General features: G+C 40.8%; 1 protein-coding gene across 2 annotated transcripts in view; it reads right to left on the bottom strand.

Annotated features, from left to right (window-relative positions):
- Nucleotides 1-11,271, bottom strand: part of LOC104950778 (USP6 N-terminal-like protein) — a 24,589-nt gene extending 13,318 nt beyond the window's left edge. The window contains exon 1 of one of the 2 annotated variants that reach the window (XM_010777337.1): nucleotides 10,939-11,271. Coding sequence is in view for 1 of the 2 variants with exons in the window: in XM_010777336.1 (XP_010775638.1) it covers nucleotides 10,045-10,066 (22 nt within the window). In the remaining variant the exon portion in view is untranslated. Of the gene's footprint in view, nucleotides 1-10,044; nucleotides 10,236-10,938 lie in introns of those variants that run through there. The other variant, XM_010777336.1, reaches the window with a different exon arrangement.
- Between the last annotated feature and the right edge of the window lie 2,430 nt (nucleotides 11,272-13,701).

Here is a 13,701-nt window from a genome sequence, read left to right as displayed (position 1 = left end):
AATGTCGAGTAAACCTGCTGCAGAGCCACTATTTCAAGTGTACTACGTCATCGAGTGGCGCAGAATGCTGGGCATTTAACATGCATTTAAACAGTCCTTCAGCGCCACTCGATGACGTGGTATACTTGAAATAGTGGCTCTGCAGCAGGTTTACTCGACATTGAGAAACGGCCACTGTGTGCCTATAGCTGCATTGGTGCCAACACTTATGAAGCAAGAAAGCACCAGGGAAAGAGAAGGAGACGAGCAGCCAGACCCGCTGGTAAGACCAGAAATCTTATTCTGCTGGAGCCTCAACCCCTCCCTTTTTTCTCACAGTACAACAACTTTACTGACCCTGGTCTGCCCCTCTTCCCAGGGCTCATGAGCACAGACAGCCGGCTCAGCTGTTCAGCAGTTGTCAGGGCTGAATTATTTGCTCGAGAGACAGAGAGAGAGAAAGAGAACAGCCTCACCTCACGTTTGCCAGACCAGCATCAGAGTGGTGTTTGGATTTGAATAATATGCCAGTTATGCCTAGCAGGCGCAGTGAATGATAGGAGATAAAATAAACAGACTCAAGAGACAGGCCGGTCTGAGCATTTGGATGTACTGTAGGCATTAAAGCACGAGGGTCAGGGACCACCTGCTACTATCTGGTGTTTATTATAAGCAACAAGGTAGACAAAAAGGTCTTTGTTTTGCTGCAACCTTAAACGTTGTCATAGAAAACTTTAAACGTTGGTGGTTGAACAGACATAGATTCGTAAGATAAGCTACAGCATTTAAAAAGAGCAAAATTGTGAATTGTAACCAAAATGACTTACTTTAGGAGCATTCATTCAAAGTATTTTGCCTGATAAGATCGCAAACAATAACAAAAACTCTAAGGGAGAGGCCATGGGAATACTTTTACTGACGTTAACATGTAGAGCCAGCTGAGGCCTCAGGCGGTATGTGTGTCTGTCAGCAACAGGTGTGAAGGCACCTGCCCCCCCTCACAAACACCCTTTAACATTTCACTACAGACCCTAAGTGCTGACCACGACACATTTAATCCAAAACCATGTGACATTGAACCCGTCATAATTTACATCTCCATGCCAGAACATTGGGCACAGACAACTTTTAAAGGGGAAGTTCACTGGGCTTCAAATTAAAAGATGCAGTTTGCTAAAAAAAAAATCATGAATGTTTTGATTTCCCTCTTCAAATATCTTCCGCATGAAAACTGTCTTATCATCAGGTAACAAGTCCTTCAACAATATAAACCTAATCCCCAAAGCCCCAGCAGCATTTAGTCTTCTCCATCCAAACAACAGCTGAGTCTCATTCGACAGGTGGGTAGTGAAACTGACCACTGAACAGATGGCCTCTGCTCTTCAGTGCTTTTCTTTTTTTGAATTTCCCTTTTCTCATCCATCTCAGGTCAAACCATTCCAGGTTTTTCCAGGCATCAGCAGATTTTTCTGAACTCACTGAGTAAGCAGTCTGTGAGATGGTGCCACTAACATTACTGTAACCTTGCCTAAATTATCAGAAAACCCGACAAGGCTTAAGGAAGTTGTTGGCCTCCCGAGGGGTGTAAGGTTTTAAATGTCTGAACTACAGAAACATTTTAAATCAGAAAGACCAGAGATGCAAAAAGTTGTGATGAAAGCCTATTTAAAAACACATTTAAACGCTAAAAAGTGGTGAGAAAAATGTTGAAGCGTAACCTTTCAAACATCTTAGTTTGCAATTGGATACTAGGCTAAGTTAGTGATACTGGCTGCGTTAACAAACGTAAAATAAAGAATTTTTTTAATCGTCTCAATTTCTCCTTTTACAGATGAGGACATGACGACACATGATTAGTTTAGGTTGTGAGACATTCTAAGTAACACATGACTCATTAGATATATCGTCAAGGCTCTGGAAGGGCATTAAATGAGTCTGAAGGAATAATACAGAGCTGTGTTTTATTCAAGCTGCACGTGGGTAATTGTGAGCTATTTTCAATCTCTGTGTACTTGGTAAATTAGTGTAAGCAGCCGGTTATGATTCATCTTTAGGTTCCAGCAGCTTACTTCCTGTGTCGAGTCTCCAGACTGCTGATAGTATTGTGTTAGGATCAGGAAGAAAAGGAAACCAGTGACCGCCACTCCTACAACAACAGGTTCAATGAGAACTGAAAAAACAGTATAACAACAAAATGGGTTTCACTCCATCTAAGGAAAACCCTTATAGTGACAGAGCTTCAAATTATCCAGGCTTGGTGTTTGAAGTCAGCAAAAAAGACATGAGTTATTCCTTAAGTGGAGAGTTCACGTTAACCCTGCTGGCATTTTGCTAGTGAGTCACAAACCCAGCTGAGGCCCTCCTCAGTGGGCGATACGTCGAAGGCATAACATCTTACAGTGGGTTAAAATAAATGTGCTTTAAACGGCTCTTTTCAAGTGGTGGCTAGAAAGGTGGCTGGTTGTGGATGGGATTAGGGTCTCAAACAGATCCAAGTTGGAGAAAAGCAGTGAGTAAGCAGCAGAAGGTCACTGGGTGGGAGAGATATCACATATACAGTTAAACATCACACCTGTGGGAGTGTGTATTGCTCCAGTAAGCAGGGGTGTGCGTCCTACGAGTGAGAACAGATATAGAAAAAGGAGATTTATTAATGTGTCGATTATTTTCAGCTTTTAAGTCAATTACAAGTTGAATATTTAAAGTAAAGAGACTCAATAATAAGAATTCACATATTCTACATTACAGAAACAAAAGCAATTTGTTCACATGTCTCTACAAATGTAAGCAGAGTGAAGAAGAGGGGTTGAGAATCTGGTATGTGGGCTTGTTTAGACAGTGGGCAGACTATAGGCTAGCATTGCACTAAAGTGACTCAATATGCTTTGGAAAAATGTATTGTATTTCTACATTTCGTTAATCTGCATGCATACAGGATACAAGATTTTGAGTCTGCATGACATCATTTCCTGTTATGACATAGATCTCTAAATCTAGCATGCCTATATAAATTCCCTCTGCGCTGTTGTCACCACAAGCAGCTCACACATCTCTCTGATTAACATCCAGCTAATAACATAGTTTCAAGCAGAGAAGCGGCAGACAAAACCTCCTTTGCTGATTTATCACCAAAATGTACCATCTGTTTTACATTTATATGTAACACATTTATATTTCCTTGATTCATAATCGTCTCTATTTTGGCGTACAATCAATCTTAATCTCAGAAGCAGAGTTTAAGCAGAGGATTATACAAGAGCAAAATAAGAATGACAGCCTGAGATTAGAAGGAGTCTGGCAGTGGTCGAAGTGTAGGAGGCTGGAAACTCTGAGTGCAGCGAGCCTCACTGGACTGATAGTAAGGGGGGCGTATTTACTGTATATGTATGTAAAGTATGTGGGTATTATTGGGCAGATATCTTGAAAACTGCATCAGGGTGTGGAAAGTTTATATTGACAGAATGAAGGACAGAAATAAATCCTGTTTCGTCCTACTTACATGTATGGTCCGATGTATCTAATTCTAACATCTGATCACATTTTGACAGAGCTTCTTCTTTGCGGCTGGCACTCAAACCACACTCCCAAAAACCCTGATGGCCTAACGTGGCAGAAGACGACAGATGTTTGGATCGTTTCACCAATGAATGATTCGTAAATGCTGCATGGTCAGCCAAGGGCCGCTCTGGCTCTGAGATCAGACGGGGCCTCGGCCATGGACTCATTCAACCCGGTTAACCTCACAGAGCCTACTCCCATACCCTGTCTCTCCTATCATACTCATGATGATGTGTCCTTCATTACCGGTATGCATTATTGTCCTCATGTACTGTATATGTTTAGATTAACTGAAATTACCAAAGGAAACTACAAATTAGCCTCCCTTTTTGTGATCGAAGATCCTTAAAACTGTTGTTTTCGTATTCATTTCTTTTAAACATCTTAAATGGAAGAATCTAAAATATACCGGACACCTATAGAGCTCTAGAGCTATTTACTTCTGATCGAAAACCTTATTACATGCCTCATTTGTGTGATTAAGTCTTCTTCTTCCTTTCTGCAGTATTTAAAAATCTCATGACATCCATGTTTCTGAATATGTTTGCACAATGTTATGATACAAGACCTTTCTGAAGATATCATAACACCCAATTAAAGCATTACTTTTGCAACTGCGCTGGTGGCTAATCATTTCAGTAATTACTAGGCAAATATAATTCACGGAAAACAACTTCAAAGAATGAATTGTAATGTACACCATGTCATCATCCCAGTCATTACATTAGCTTAATGCTGTAGGCCCGTGGTGATTGCGGAGAACAAGCATATCATTCCAGTTCAGAAAAAGGAAGGAGGCTAACAAGCGACCACATGGCCCTAATTTCCACATGAAGAAGTCTGAAGTCCCAGATGGCTTCAGAGCTCCAGTTTGTACTGGTGTGAGATACAGTGTGTGTGTGTGTGTGTGTGTGTATGTGTATGTGTATGTGTGTGTGTGTGTGTGTGTGTGTGTACTGTGAACATACACATTCAAAAAGAAGGAGAGCGAGTGGGAAACAGGGATTGAGGTGGCATCAACAGGGGCTGAGAACAATAATTGTACTGATTTCTTCGTGCTGATTATGAAACTCATATCCCCCTGTACCTAATCCTGCTGCAGACTGCATTCACATTCACTTCAAACAGATCTTTTGTTAATTTCCTCTCAAAACAACGCCGATTTGGCAGAGGAAAACAGAGTCTTGTTATAAAAAGTGAGCCCCTGAGAGACGAAGAATATCACAAAGTCACCGTACAGGAAATCCAAACAGGCTGGTTACGAGATGCTCAACAGACTTCTCTTTCTTTAAAGAAAAGTATAGAGTCCAGATGAAACTACAGATACAGTAAAGCTTCTCAAAATGGAGAACTATAGGTTGAAAGCTCTCGTGTTAGCCAGAGAGAGATTGAGTATCTGTGAATCATACACAAGTGTGAGTAACTGGTATAAAAACATGTGTAGGCTACCACCAGGTTTTATCTTGCTTGGCATCTTCCTACATGTTGCCCTCAACACCCAATCATAACATGTTAGTTTTAATGAGGATGTGTATGAAAAAGAAAACACCAGACACTTTATTAACCTAACATAATGTAAGAAGGATGCAAATGTCAAAGCCCAGTGCTACCAAACATGTGTTTTGCAGGTGCGATGATGCACGGACAATGGCCAATTGTTTACACTTAGAGGTTCCTCTCAGGAATTGTACAGAGTGGTATTGACTCACAGCAAAAGAATGACAAATAGTGTGCTAACTTCATCTATTCTGGACATGGTTAAGGCGACCACTGAAACCTTTAAAACTAGAACAAATTCACGTAGGCACAGAGAGAAGAATGATACCAAATTAGGCCAATGGGAGGAAACTCATGGGAGGCCTTGATGGCCGTGCACGGCGTCTCCTCAACAACAGATTCCTTGTCTTATTTTCTGTCTGATACTCTCTCCCTCCGATTCCTTTGTACGCTTTAGGGTTTGTGTTTATGCATAGAAAATAGCAGAGACTGTGTGACCCAAGGGCGAAACATCTTGAGCACAGGGACTGGGGAAAAAAAGCACACGGCTCAGAATAGTTCGTTTTCCCCAAGGGGCTTCTCTGTCCTGCTCCACTCTGCAATACCACTGTCGCTCTGACATATCGTATTTTTCCGAAGCTGAGCACATAGATTCACTAACAACACTCACCATCCCAAACTACCCAACCTTTCCCCTTTCTTAAAGGAAATAACAAGTCTGTGTCTGAGGGGGGGGGGGGGGGGGAGCTCTCTCTATTGCCTCACCCTCCATTACACCCGGCCTGAGAACCATCTCTGGTCCTTGCTGCTGCGGCCTCCCCCATTACCTGGGGGGGAGGAGGGTGTCTAAATATAACAATGACCACACAAAGTTGTAGATGTTGGAGTCGCAGGCCAGCCAGAGAGGCCTTGTTTCCCAGTGGCAGCACTTTTTCAGGGGTTGGTATGAGAAGGACAGGAATGTCAAGGGAACAGTTTCATAAACATAAACCCACAGGACCCTGCTGAGAAAGCCACATTCTCATAAAGGGATGTCATAAGTGAAGACAGAGGAAAACTCTCTAGATCTATTACATTCAAACCTAGAAATACAGCTTTTAAAATGATTTGATAAGTCATATTTGAATATGAAGTTGAACAGTACATAATACATGGTTGAAAAATCATAACTCATTGTTTAAGTAAGCTTTGGAGACTTTCACTGACAGGCATGTTCTTTTTATATTACATCTTTTCCCTATCGTTTTTCAAATCACAAACGGAATCAAATATTTCTGCAATACAAACAACATTTTTACTGTACATGATGCAAATTCCCAGGCCATCAATAGTCTCACGACAACATACAATACACTTGTTTGTATATATTAGTACTACAAAACGGCACCACAGCACAGTTTCTTACAATGCCAACCTGATTAAATTATTCAAAAGGTGAACATGTGTCACCCAAAGAGAACATTTCAACCAAGGGCCAAAGGAGACTGATCTCTAGTCAAATGTGAAGCAGAAATGACGTTAGGTTCACTGATGCGCACTCCTCTGGTGATTTGGTTATCATAGTTTTCATGTTGTAATTGTGTGTTACAAGCTCTGAAACGGAGGATTTTACACATAAGAGGAGCAGCCTTACAGCCTGGAACTGTAATTCTGCCGCAAGGAGGTTAAGCACTTGGAGCAAAAACAAATCTGAAGAGGCCTCGAAAAAAGACACAAACTAGTGACAATAATAGAGGGGGAAATTCCAAGTCAGCCCAATTTAGCCTTTATACAAATGCCAAAAGACAAACAACTATCTCTACCATTATCCCAGAGAGCCATCACTCATCTCCTCAGTGGTGTTGTCTGTTTTTCAGTGACAATCTGCAATCTCAACAGCAGTGTGACCTACATCTTTACTAACGATAGAGTGTGGGGAATAGATTTGGCAAATTTATAGACAAACTCGGCTCGTGCTAAATGTTATCTTGCTCCTGGCAGAGGCTGAACCTGCAGAGCGAATCAAATGAACCAACAGATGGTGGTGCAGTGTGAGGATTTTGGAGCAAAGTAGGATTCCAACTTTTGATTTGACAGTATAGTATTTTTTCTTTCTAAGAATTACTTAAAAAAAAATATTAATTATCTAACTTTTTTTCATAATAAATATATTTTCTGCTAATTGACTAATCAATCAATCATTCATCTAATCATTACACACAGCTTTATGGAAATAATCCTTATTTATATCAAACACAAACATACTCATATCAATTCATACATTGTACTAATGTGTCATGATATGAAACAAGACTATGTACGATTAAGGATTTGGGCTTTTTTTCTTTTTGTGATATAACAAAAACATTGTCTTTATGCCTTAAGGATTGCATTTTTTTAATGTGATGCAGTTTTCAAAAAGTATTACTCTAACTTCGTAAAGCGTATGACTGATACTTGGTCAGAAATACCATGAGCAATGTCATGGTTCAAATCCAGTAGGCGGGTTGACACCTTTTTGTCAGAGGTTTTCCTCCCACAGTGCTCAAACATGCAGGTTTTTTTAACTGGAAATAGCATGTAGGTGTGAATGTGAGTGTGACAACCTGTCAAGGGTGTATCCCTGACTATCGCCCAGTGTATGTCGAGATAGGCCCCAGGAACTTGTGACCCTGACAGAAATAAGCAGGGAAATGGCTGTAGTTCCAAGAAATTTGAAAAATAACACTGACACTCTGGAGAGACATTTCATGAGTCACACGGCAGGCCTGAAGCCTCTCTGTCTTCTTTATGGTTGGCTGAAGGCTTCCCTCTCTGGTGCGTTTTGTGACACTCAGCATTGGGTCTTTGACGTCTATAAAGCCGCCATTCAGGCAGACAAAAAGGCCATTGATGCCTCTCCACTGAACTAATATTACCACAATAGAATACAATGAAGGCTGCTGATTGAAGAGGGTTACAAGAGAACCATAGATTACCGTTAAATTGGCTCTGATAGATTTTCTTAACCAAATTTGGTTAACACATCATTCATTCAAAGAAATACGTGCAGTGAGATATGTGGTAATTTACAGTAGAAAAATGACTAAGAGTCTTATTCACCATCTCAAAGAGTACTAAAATAAGGCAGCTGACTGAGGCCCATTCACGGGCATGAAATCTAAATAACGGCTCATAGCTCTGCCTCACTCGTGGCTCACATCCGGTTGGCATTAGAGGGGGCAGTCAGATCATTGTTCAAGTGTACATTCAAGTTCCAGAATGCTTCTCTACAGAAAAGTTCATCTGGCACCCAAGTCAAACTTTACTGTTGGAATAGGTTGTTGAAAGACTAAACTTCCACTCCCAAGCAAAAAGTGATGACTCGTCTTTGATTTGGCGATGAGGGATACATCTAGAAGAGTGTTTTCATAAACACATGACTCCAATAAGAATTTAGGGGAGCAAATATTGTAAATCTGTTAACTATTGACCAAAGATGATCAGAAATCAAACAATTTCATGCAGAACACCAGAGCCAAAGAAGGGACACAATGAACAAGGAAATAAATGCTGAAGGTAGGGCAGAGGGGGGGCTCTCATCACACAAAAGTACACTGACTGTGCTGTCACCTTTCCGGTGTGGGCTTCCTCCTCAAACCACAAGCATAGTGTCACACAATGTGAAACACTAAAGGCTCAAAAACTATAATAACAAAACACCCCATGCTATATCTGTGCTTACATATATGTTTGCATGTACACTGCACAAAAATATAAACGCAACACTTTTATTTTTGCTCCCATTTTTCATGAGATGAACTCAAAGATCTAAAACATTTTCTATTTACACAAAATCACCATTTCTATCAAATATTGTTCACAAATCTGAAAAAATCTGTGATAGTGAGCACTTCTCCTTTGCCGAGATAATCCATCCCACCTCACAGGTGTGGCATATCAAGATGCTGATTAGACAGCATGATTATTGCACAGGTGTGCGATAGGGTTAGGGTTAGGGTAATGTTGTGAATCGAGTGGCCTGTGTTCGTCGTCCATAACATACGCCTGCCCATACCATAACCCCACCACCACCATGGGCCACTCGATTCACAACATTACCCTAACCCTCACACCAGATACTGACTGGTTTTCGGACCCCCCCAGACCCCCCCAATAAAGCAAAATGCACCTTTCAGAGTGGCCTTTTATTGTGGCCAGCCTAAGGCACACCTGTGCAATAATCATGCTGTCTAATCAGCATCTTGATATGCCACACCTGTGAGGTGGGATGGATTATCTCGGCAAAGGAGAAGTGCTCACTATCACAGATNCAGTATCTGGTGTGAGGGTTAGGGTTAGTGTAATGTTGTGAATCGAGTGGCCTGTGTTCGTCGTCCATAACATACGCCTGCCCATACCATAACCCCACCACCACCATGGGCCACTCGATTCACAACATTACCCTAACCCTCACACCAGATACTGACTGGTTTTCGGACCCCCCCAATAAAGCAAAATGCACCTTTCAGAGTGGCCTTTTATTGTGGCCAGCCTAAGGCACACCTGTGCAATAATCATGCTGTCTAATCAGCATCTTGATATGCCACACCTGTGAGGTGGGATGGATTATCTCGGCAAAGGAGAAGTGCTCACTATCACAGATTTTTTCAGATTTGTGAACAATATTTGAGAGAAATGGTTATTTTGTGTATGTAGAAAATGTTTTAGATCTTTGAGTTCATCTCATGAAAAATGGGAGCAAAAACAAAAGTGTTGAGTTTATATTTTTGTTCAGTGTAAATCAAAGGGGAAATAACTCGTCATTAAATAGAGATAATTAGATCATGTGCACCATTAAGCATACAACTGCAAACACAAAACATATTAATCTGTTTCCTTCCCAAACAATGATTCACACCAATTAATGACAGTGCATATTTACATGGGGAAAATGGATACAAAAAATTAACAAGCTTTGCCATTAGCAACATGCACATCTGCTACATTGTAAACAGAAACACAATGAGGGGGGCAGTGACAGTAGCCTACAACAATGTCCAGCAGCAGACATCTGGTAGAGGATGAGAGCTAAATCCTGCTGGAGATGTTTCACTCAGACTGTCTGTAACCTCCCCCACTGCATGAACCAGCGAGACGTCCAGTCAGCCTTCAGGAGGGGACCACGCATGGCATGACACAGACCAGTAACCTACTTCTGTAGCTGGGGCATCCGTGTTCTTCTTAGGGTAAAATCCTACTTCTTCAATGACAAGAGCTATGTCTCGACGACCACTCGTATATTTACTGATTCTTACACTTGCCTCATATCTGTTTTTGTGCATAAATGCGGAACTTAAGGATGTCAAGGCTAAAGCAGAGAATTGCCACCATACCAAGATATATCTCCACAGAAAACAGACACTGTTTGTTGGAATGGGTACCATAATATTAAGAGACGGATAACACGTCTTGCCATCCTAGCAAGGGGTTTACATGGCATTAGAAAGCTGGAAACCCCGTGAAGGGTGACACAAATCAGAAATTCCCCTAGAGAAGCGCTCGGTCATTGTTTTTACCACAGTGAGGATATGTTAAGCAAGCCATCTACTCTTACAGTAAACGGTATCAGTTCCCAGAACAAAAACTGCCATCAATCTTCATTTATATCAATCAAGTGCACATGGGAGCACATTCGAACGTTGCACAGCTGTATGAATACGCATGAATACGCATGAGTACTCGATACAATTAGTGCTTCCTTTACTGGTGTGTAGTGGATTTGGCAAGTTGTAAAAACACAAAATGACCAGATAAAGAGACCCAGGCGACATGTATTTTATGGCCACCCACGTACGAGCATTTCCAGCGCCATTGATTGTAAAGTGAGTGAGGAGTAACTAGTTTAGTGGATACGCAATCGTATCAGCCGTCGTCGCTGCTTACCTTTTGGGTGACTTTTCCTTCTTCTGCTTCGCGGTGCCTACAAACAATATCCACTATTCTCATTCTCCCCCTCGCTGTCCAAGGGGAGCCGTGTCACCTAAATACTGCCAGTGCCACTGTGCTGAATACTTGTCCCCAACTGTCGACTCACTTCGCTGAAATCGATGCTGGTCAAACGGACGCACCCCCTCGCCCTGGTCCACATGCCGCGGCGGTCTGCAGCTGTCTGACTCTCCGCGGCGGACACAGTGACAGCACCGCGCACGCGTACGAGCAGAGGCGGGAGGACTCTCACTGAAGGAAAGTTTGACACAGAGGAGCTGACATAACACACGGTCGGTAAGCCATTATTTAATAACTGTGTTTTTTGTACATATACGGTACTTACATTTTAACAAGAGGTAGTTCCACCTTTCTCTCCCCATTTTGCATCTCCTGCAGTTGTGCTAGCTGATCCTCCTACACGAGGAGTCATCTTAAATTGAATTAAGTTAGCTTACGTTGCAATGCTAATTGTCACGTTAACGCTAACATACCGTAATTTGTGGACTTGCTTAATACCTTACTAGTTTCAACTTTAAAATATGTATTTATGAGGAAAGATTATCGTTTAAACTCAAACCTTCACGATAATGGTGATACTGCGCCCTCTGTTGGACAAATACAAGACACACATGTGAGACTGGGATGTTGCCTCATGAGTTATCTAGATCCAGGTGTGTTTGGCTTTTCAAATTCTTAAAATAAGAAAAGGTTTAGTTAATACGTTCCTCACAAGGTATGTCTTTAATGTGGGCATAAACTGAAGATATTTAGCTCACTCTCTAGCCCCCTTTGGGAATCGAAGAGATCATAGATCTGTTCATAATCATAATCAGAATACCTTTTATTAGTCCCACAGAGGGGACATTTACGTAGTTACAGCAGAAAAAAGAGCCACAGGCAGCTTAATTTTACATATGTTACATGCATTAAAAAGTACTAAGTTATGATATAAGAAAAAATATATCAATAAAAAAAATAAATAAAAAAAAGTTACATCATTTTCAAAATACACATCCTTTAACAGTTCTTAGGATTTAGCAGCCAGGTATATAGCACATTTTTAACGGTATATATATATATATATATATATTGCACATAGTTGGTTGGTATTTAGCAGCAAGGGTATAATACCCAGTGTTTCACAAGCAAATGGAATTGTTCTTTTGTTCTTTGTTATTTATTAGGATCCCCATTAGCACTAACACAAGCATTGGCTATTCTTCCTGGGGTTTGGCTTATAACCATCATTAAGCCAAACATAAAATAATTCAATCCATGATTGCACATACCCACAGACACAGATATTGTAATTTATGATACAGAGATGTTGTTTAAGCAATCTTTTGAAAAGCACTCTGGAATTCCACTGACCATGGCTCTGTATATTACTGTTTACTATTTTATATTGGAATAAGTTTTGGGTAACATGAACCTTCCTTCTATTGCATGTCGTGTTTGGTAGTTATGTTGAGTCAACTGCAAGATAAATGATGTGCTTAGTCCGTCACTGTTATTGAAAGCAAACAATTCAGAAAGTAGTAATTATCCTTTTGTGTAACAAATACATGTTCTTTTTGTTTATCCCCACCTTGTTACTCACCATATTTATCTTTTAAGCTGACTAACCTAACCCCATTATGACACACCCTTTATACCACAACAGATAATGTATTTAACAGTGTGCATGTGATTAAGTGATAATCATGGAAACGTCATGTGATGTTGAAAACACTGCTCTGTTGTGTGTCCACTTAAAAATGCAAGAGTGGAAACCATTGACTAAGACAGATCAGTGCCTTTGCTTAGTATTGGCCCACCATATGCAACTGAGTGCAACAGTGCCCCCTGTGTCTGGATGCACTTCAAGCCCTGTGCTGCCTTTCTCTCTGATTCTGAATAGATTTACCTCCTATTACCATGAGGTATTTTTGTGGAAGACTTTTCACAGTTCTACGTAGAAAAAGCACGTCAAGCTCAAATGTTTGCTTTTAATAAGCCCTGTTGCCAGACCTTCTTACTTCACCAGCTCCTTTTTCACAGCAAACAGTTGGAATTTTCATGGAATAATGCCCAGATGTAACTAAAAACATGTACACAGTCAGAAGGAGTAATACCAAACCCGTGAAGCTGTGACAGCTTAGTGGAATGCATCCTTCATCCATGTGAATAAATAGGTCTCTGCTTTCCCTACTAAGGCATGTCAAAAATTCTACTGTGAAAAGACTGAGTACAGCAGTGCTGGGAGTTGGCTGTGGTCACAAAACGTATTCAACGTCAAAAGGGTGTAGGCTTCCAATCCTCAAAGGGGCGGCAAAACAAAAACTTCAAAAATACGTCTTTCAAGCAACTCAGTAGCTCGGGTGGCAATGGGCCACAATTCTTCCAGGTTACTTAAGGAATTACGGTTCTAGTCGTTACTCACTAGTGGTTTGCAAAGAGGGGAAGGTAGCAAGAAGTCTGTTCTGAGGGCAGCATCAGAGAAAACACATGAATGTTTATTAGATAGCGGACATCTTAGTTCTTAGAATTACACTAAGTTATTACAATTGCCAAAATGTGTCCCCCTGCATTGTTTTATAGTTTGATGTAATGAAATTATTTATATTGTTACAAATCTACATCTTACATTTAGAGTTCAACTATGGTTCAAACACAATGTAAAAATCATTGCCAGACCACGAGAAGACATTCTTTTATTAGTAAGAGTATGTCAACATC

Source organism: Notothenia coriiceps, unplaced genomic scaffold (assembly GCF_000735185.1).
Source record: "Notothenia coriiceps isolate Sejong01 unplaced genomic scaffold, NC01 NC01_scaffold00018021, whole genome shotgun sequence".
In the NCBI taxonomy this organism is placed as follows: domain Eukaryota; kingdom Metazoa; phylum Chordata; class Actinopteri; order Perciformes; family Nototheniidae; genus Notothenia; species Notothenia coriiceps.
The sequence above is the reverse complement of the archived record's forward strand: the minus strand, read 5'-3'. Positions and strand labels throughout refer to the sequence as shown.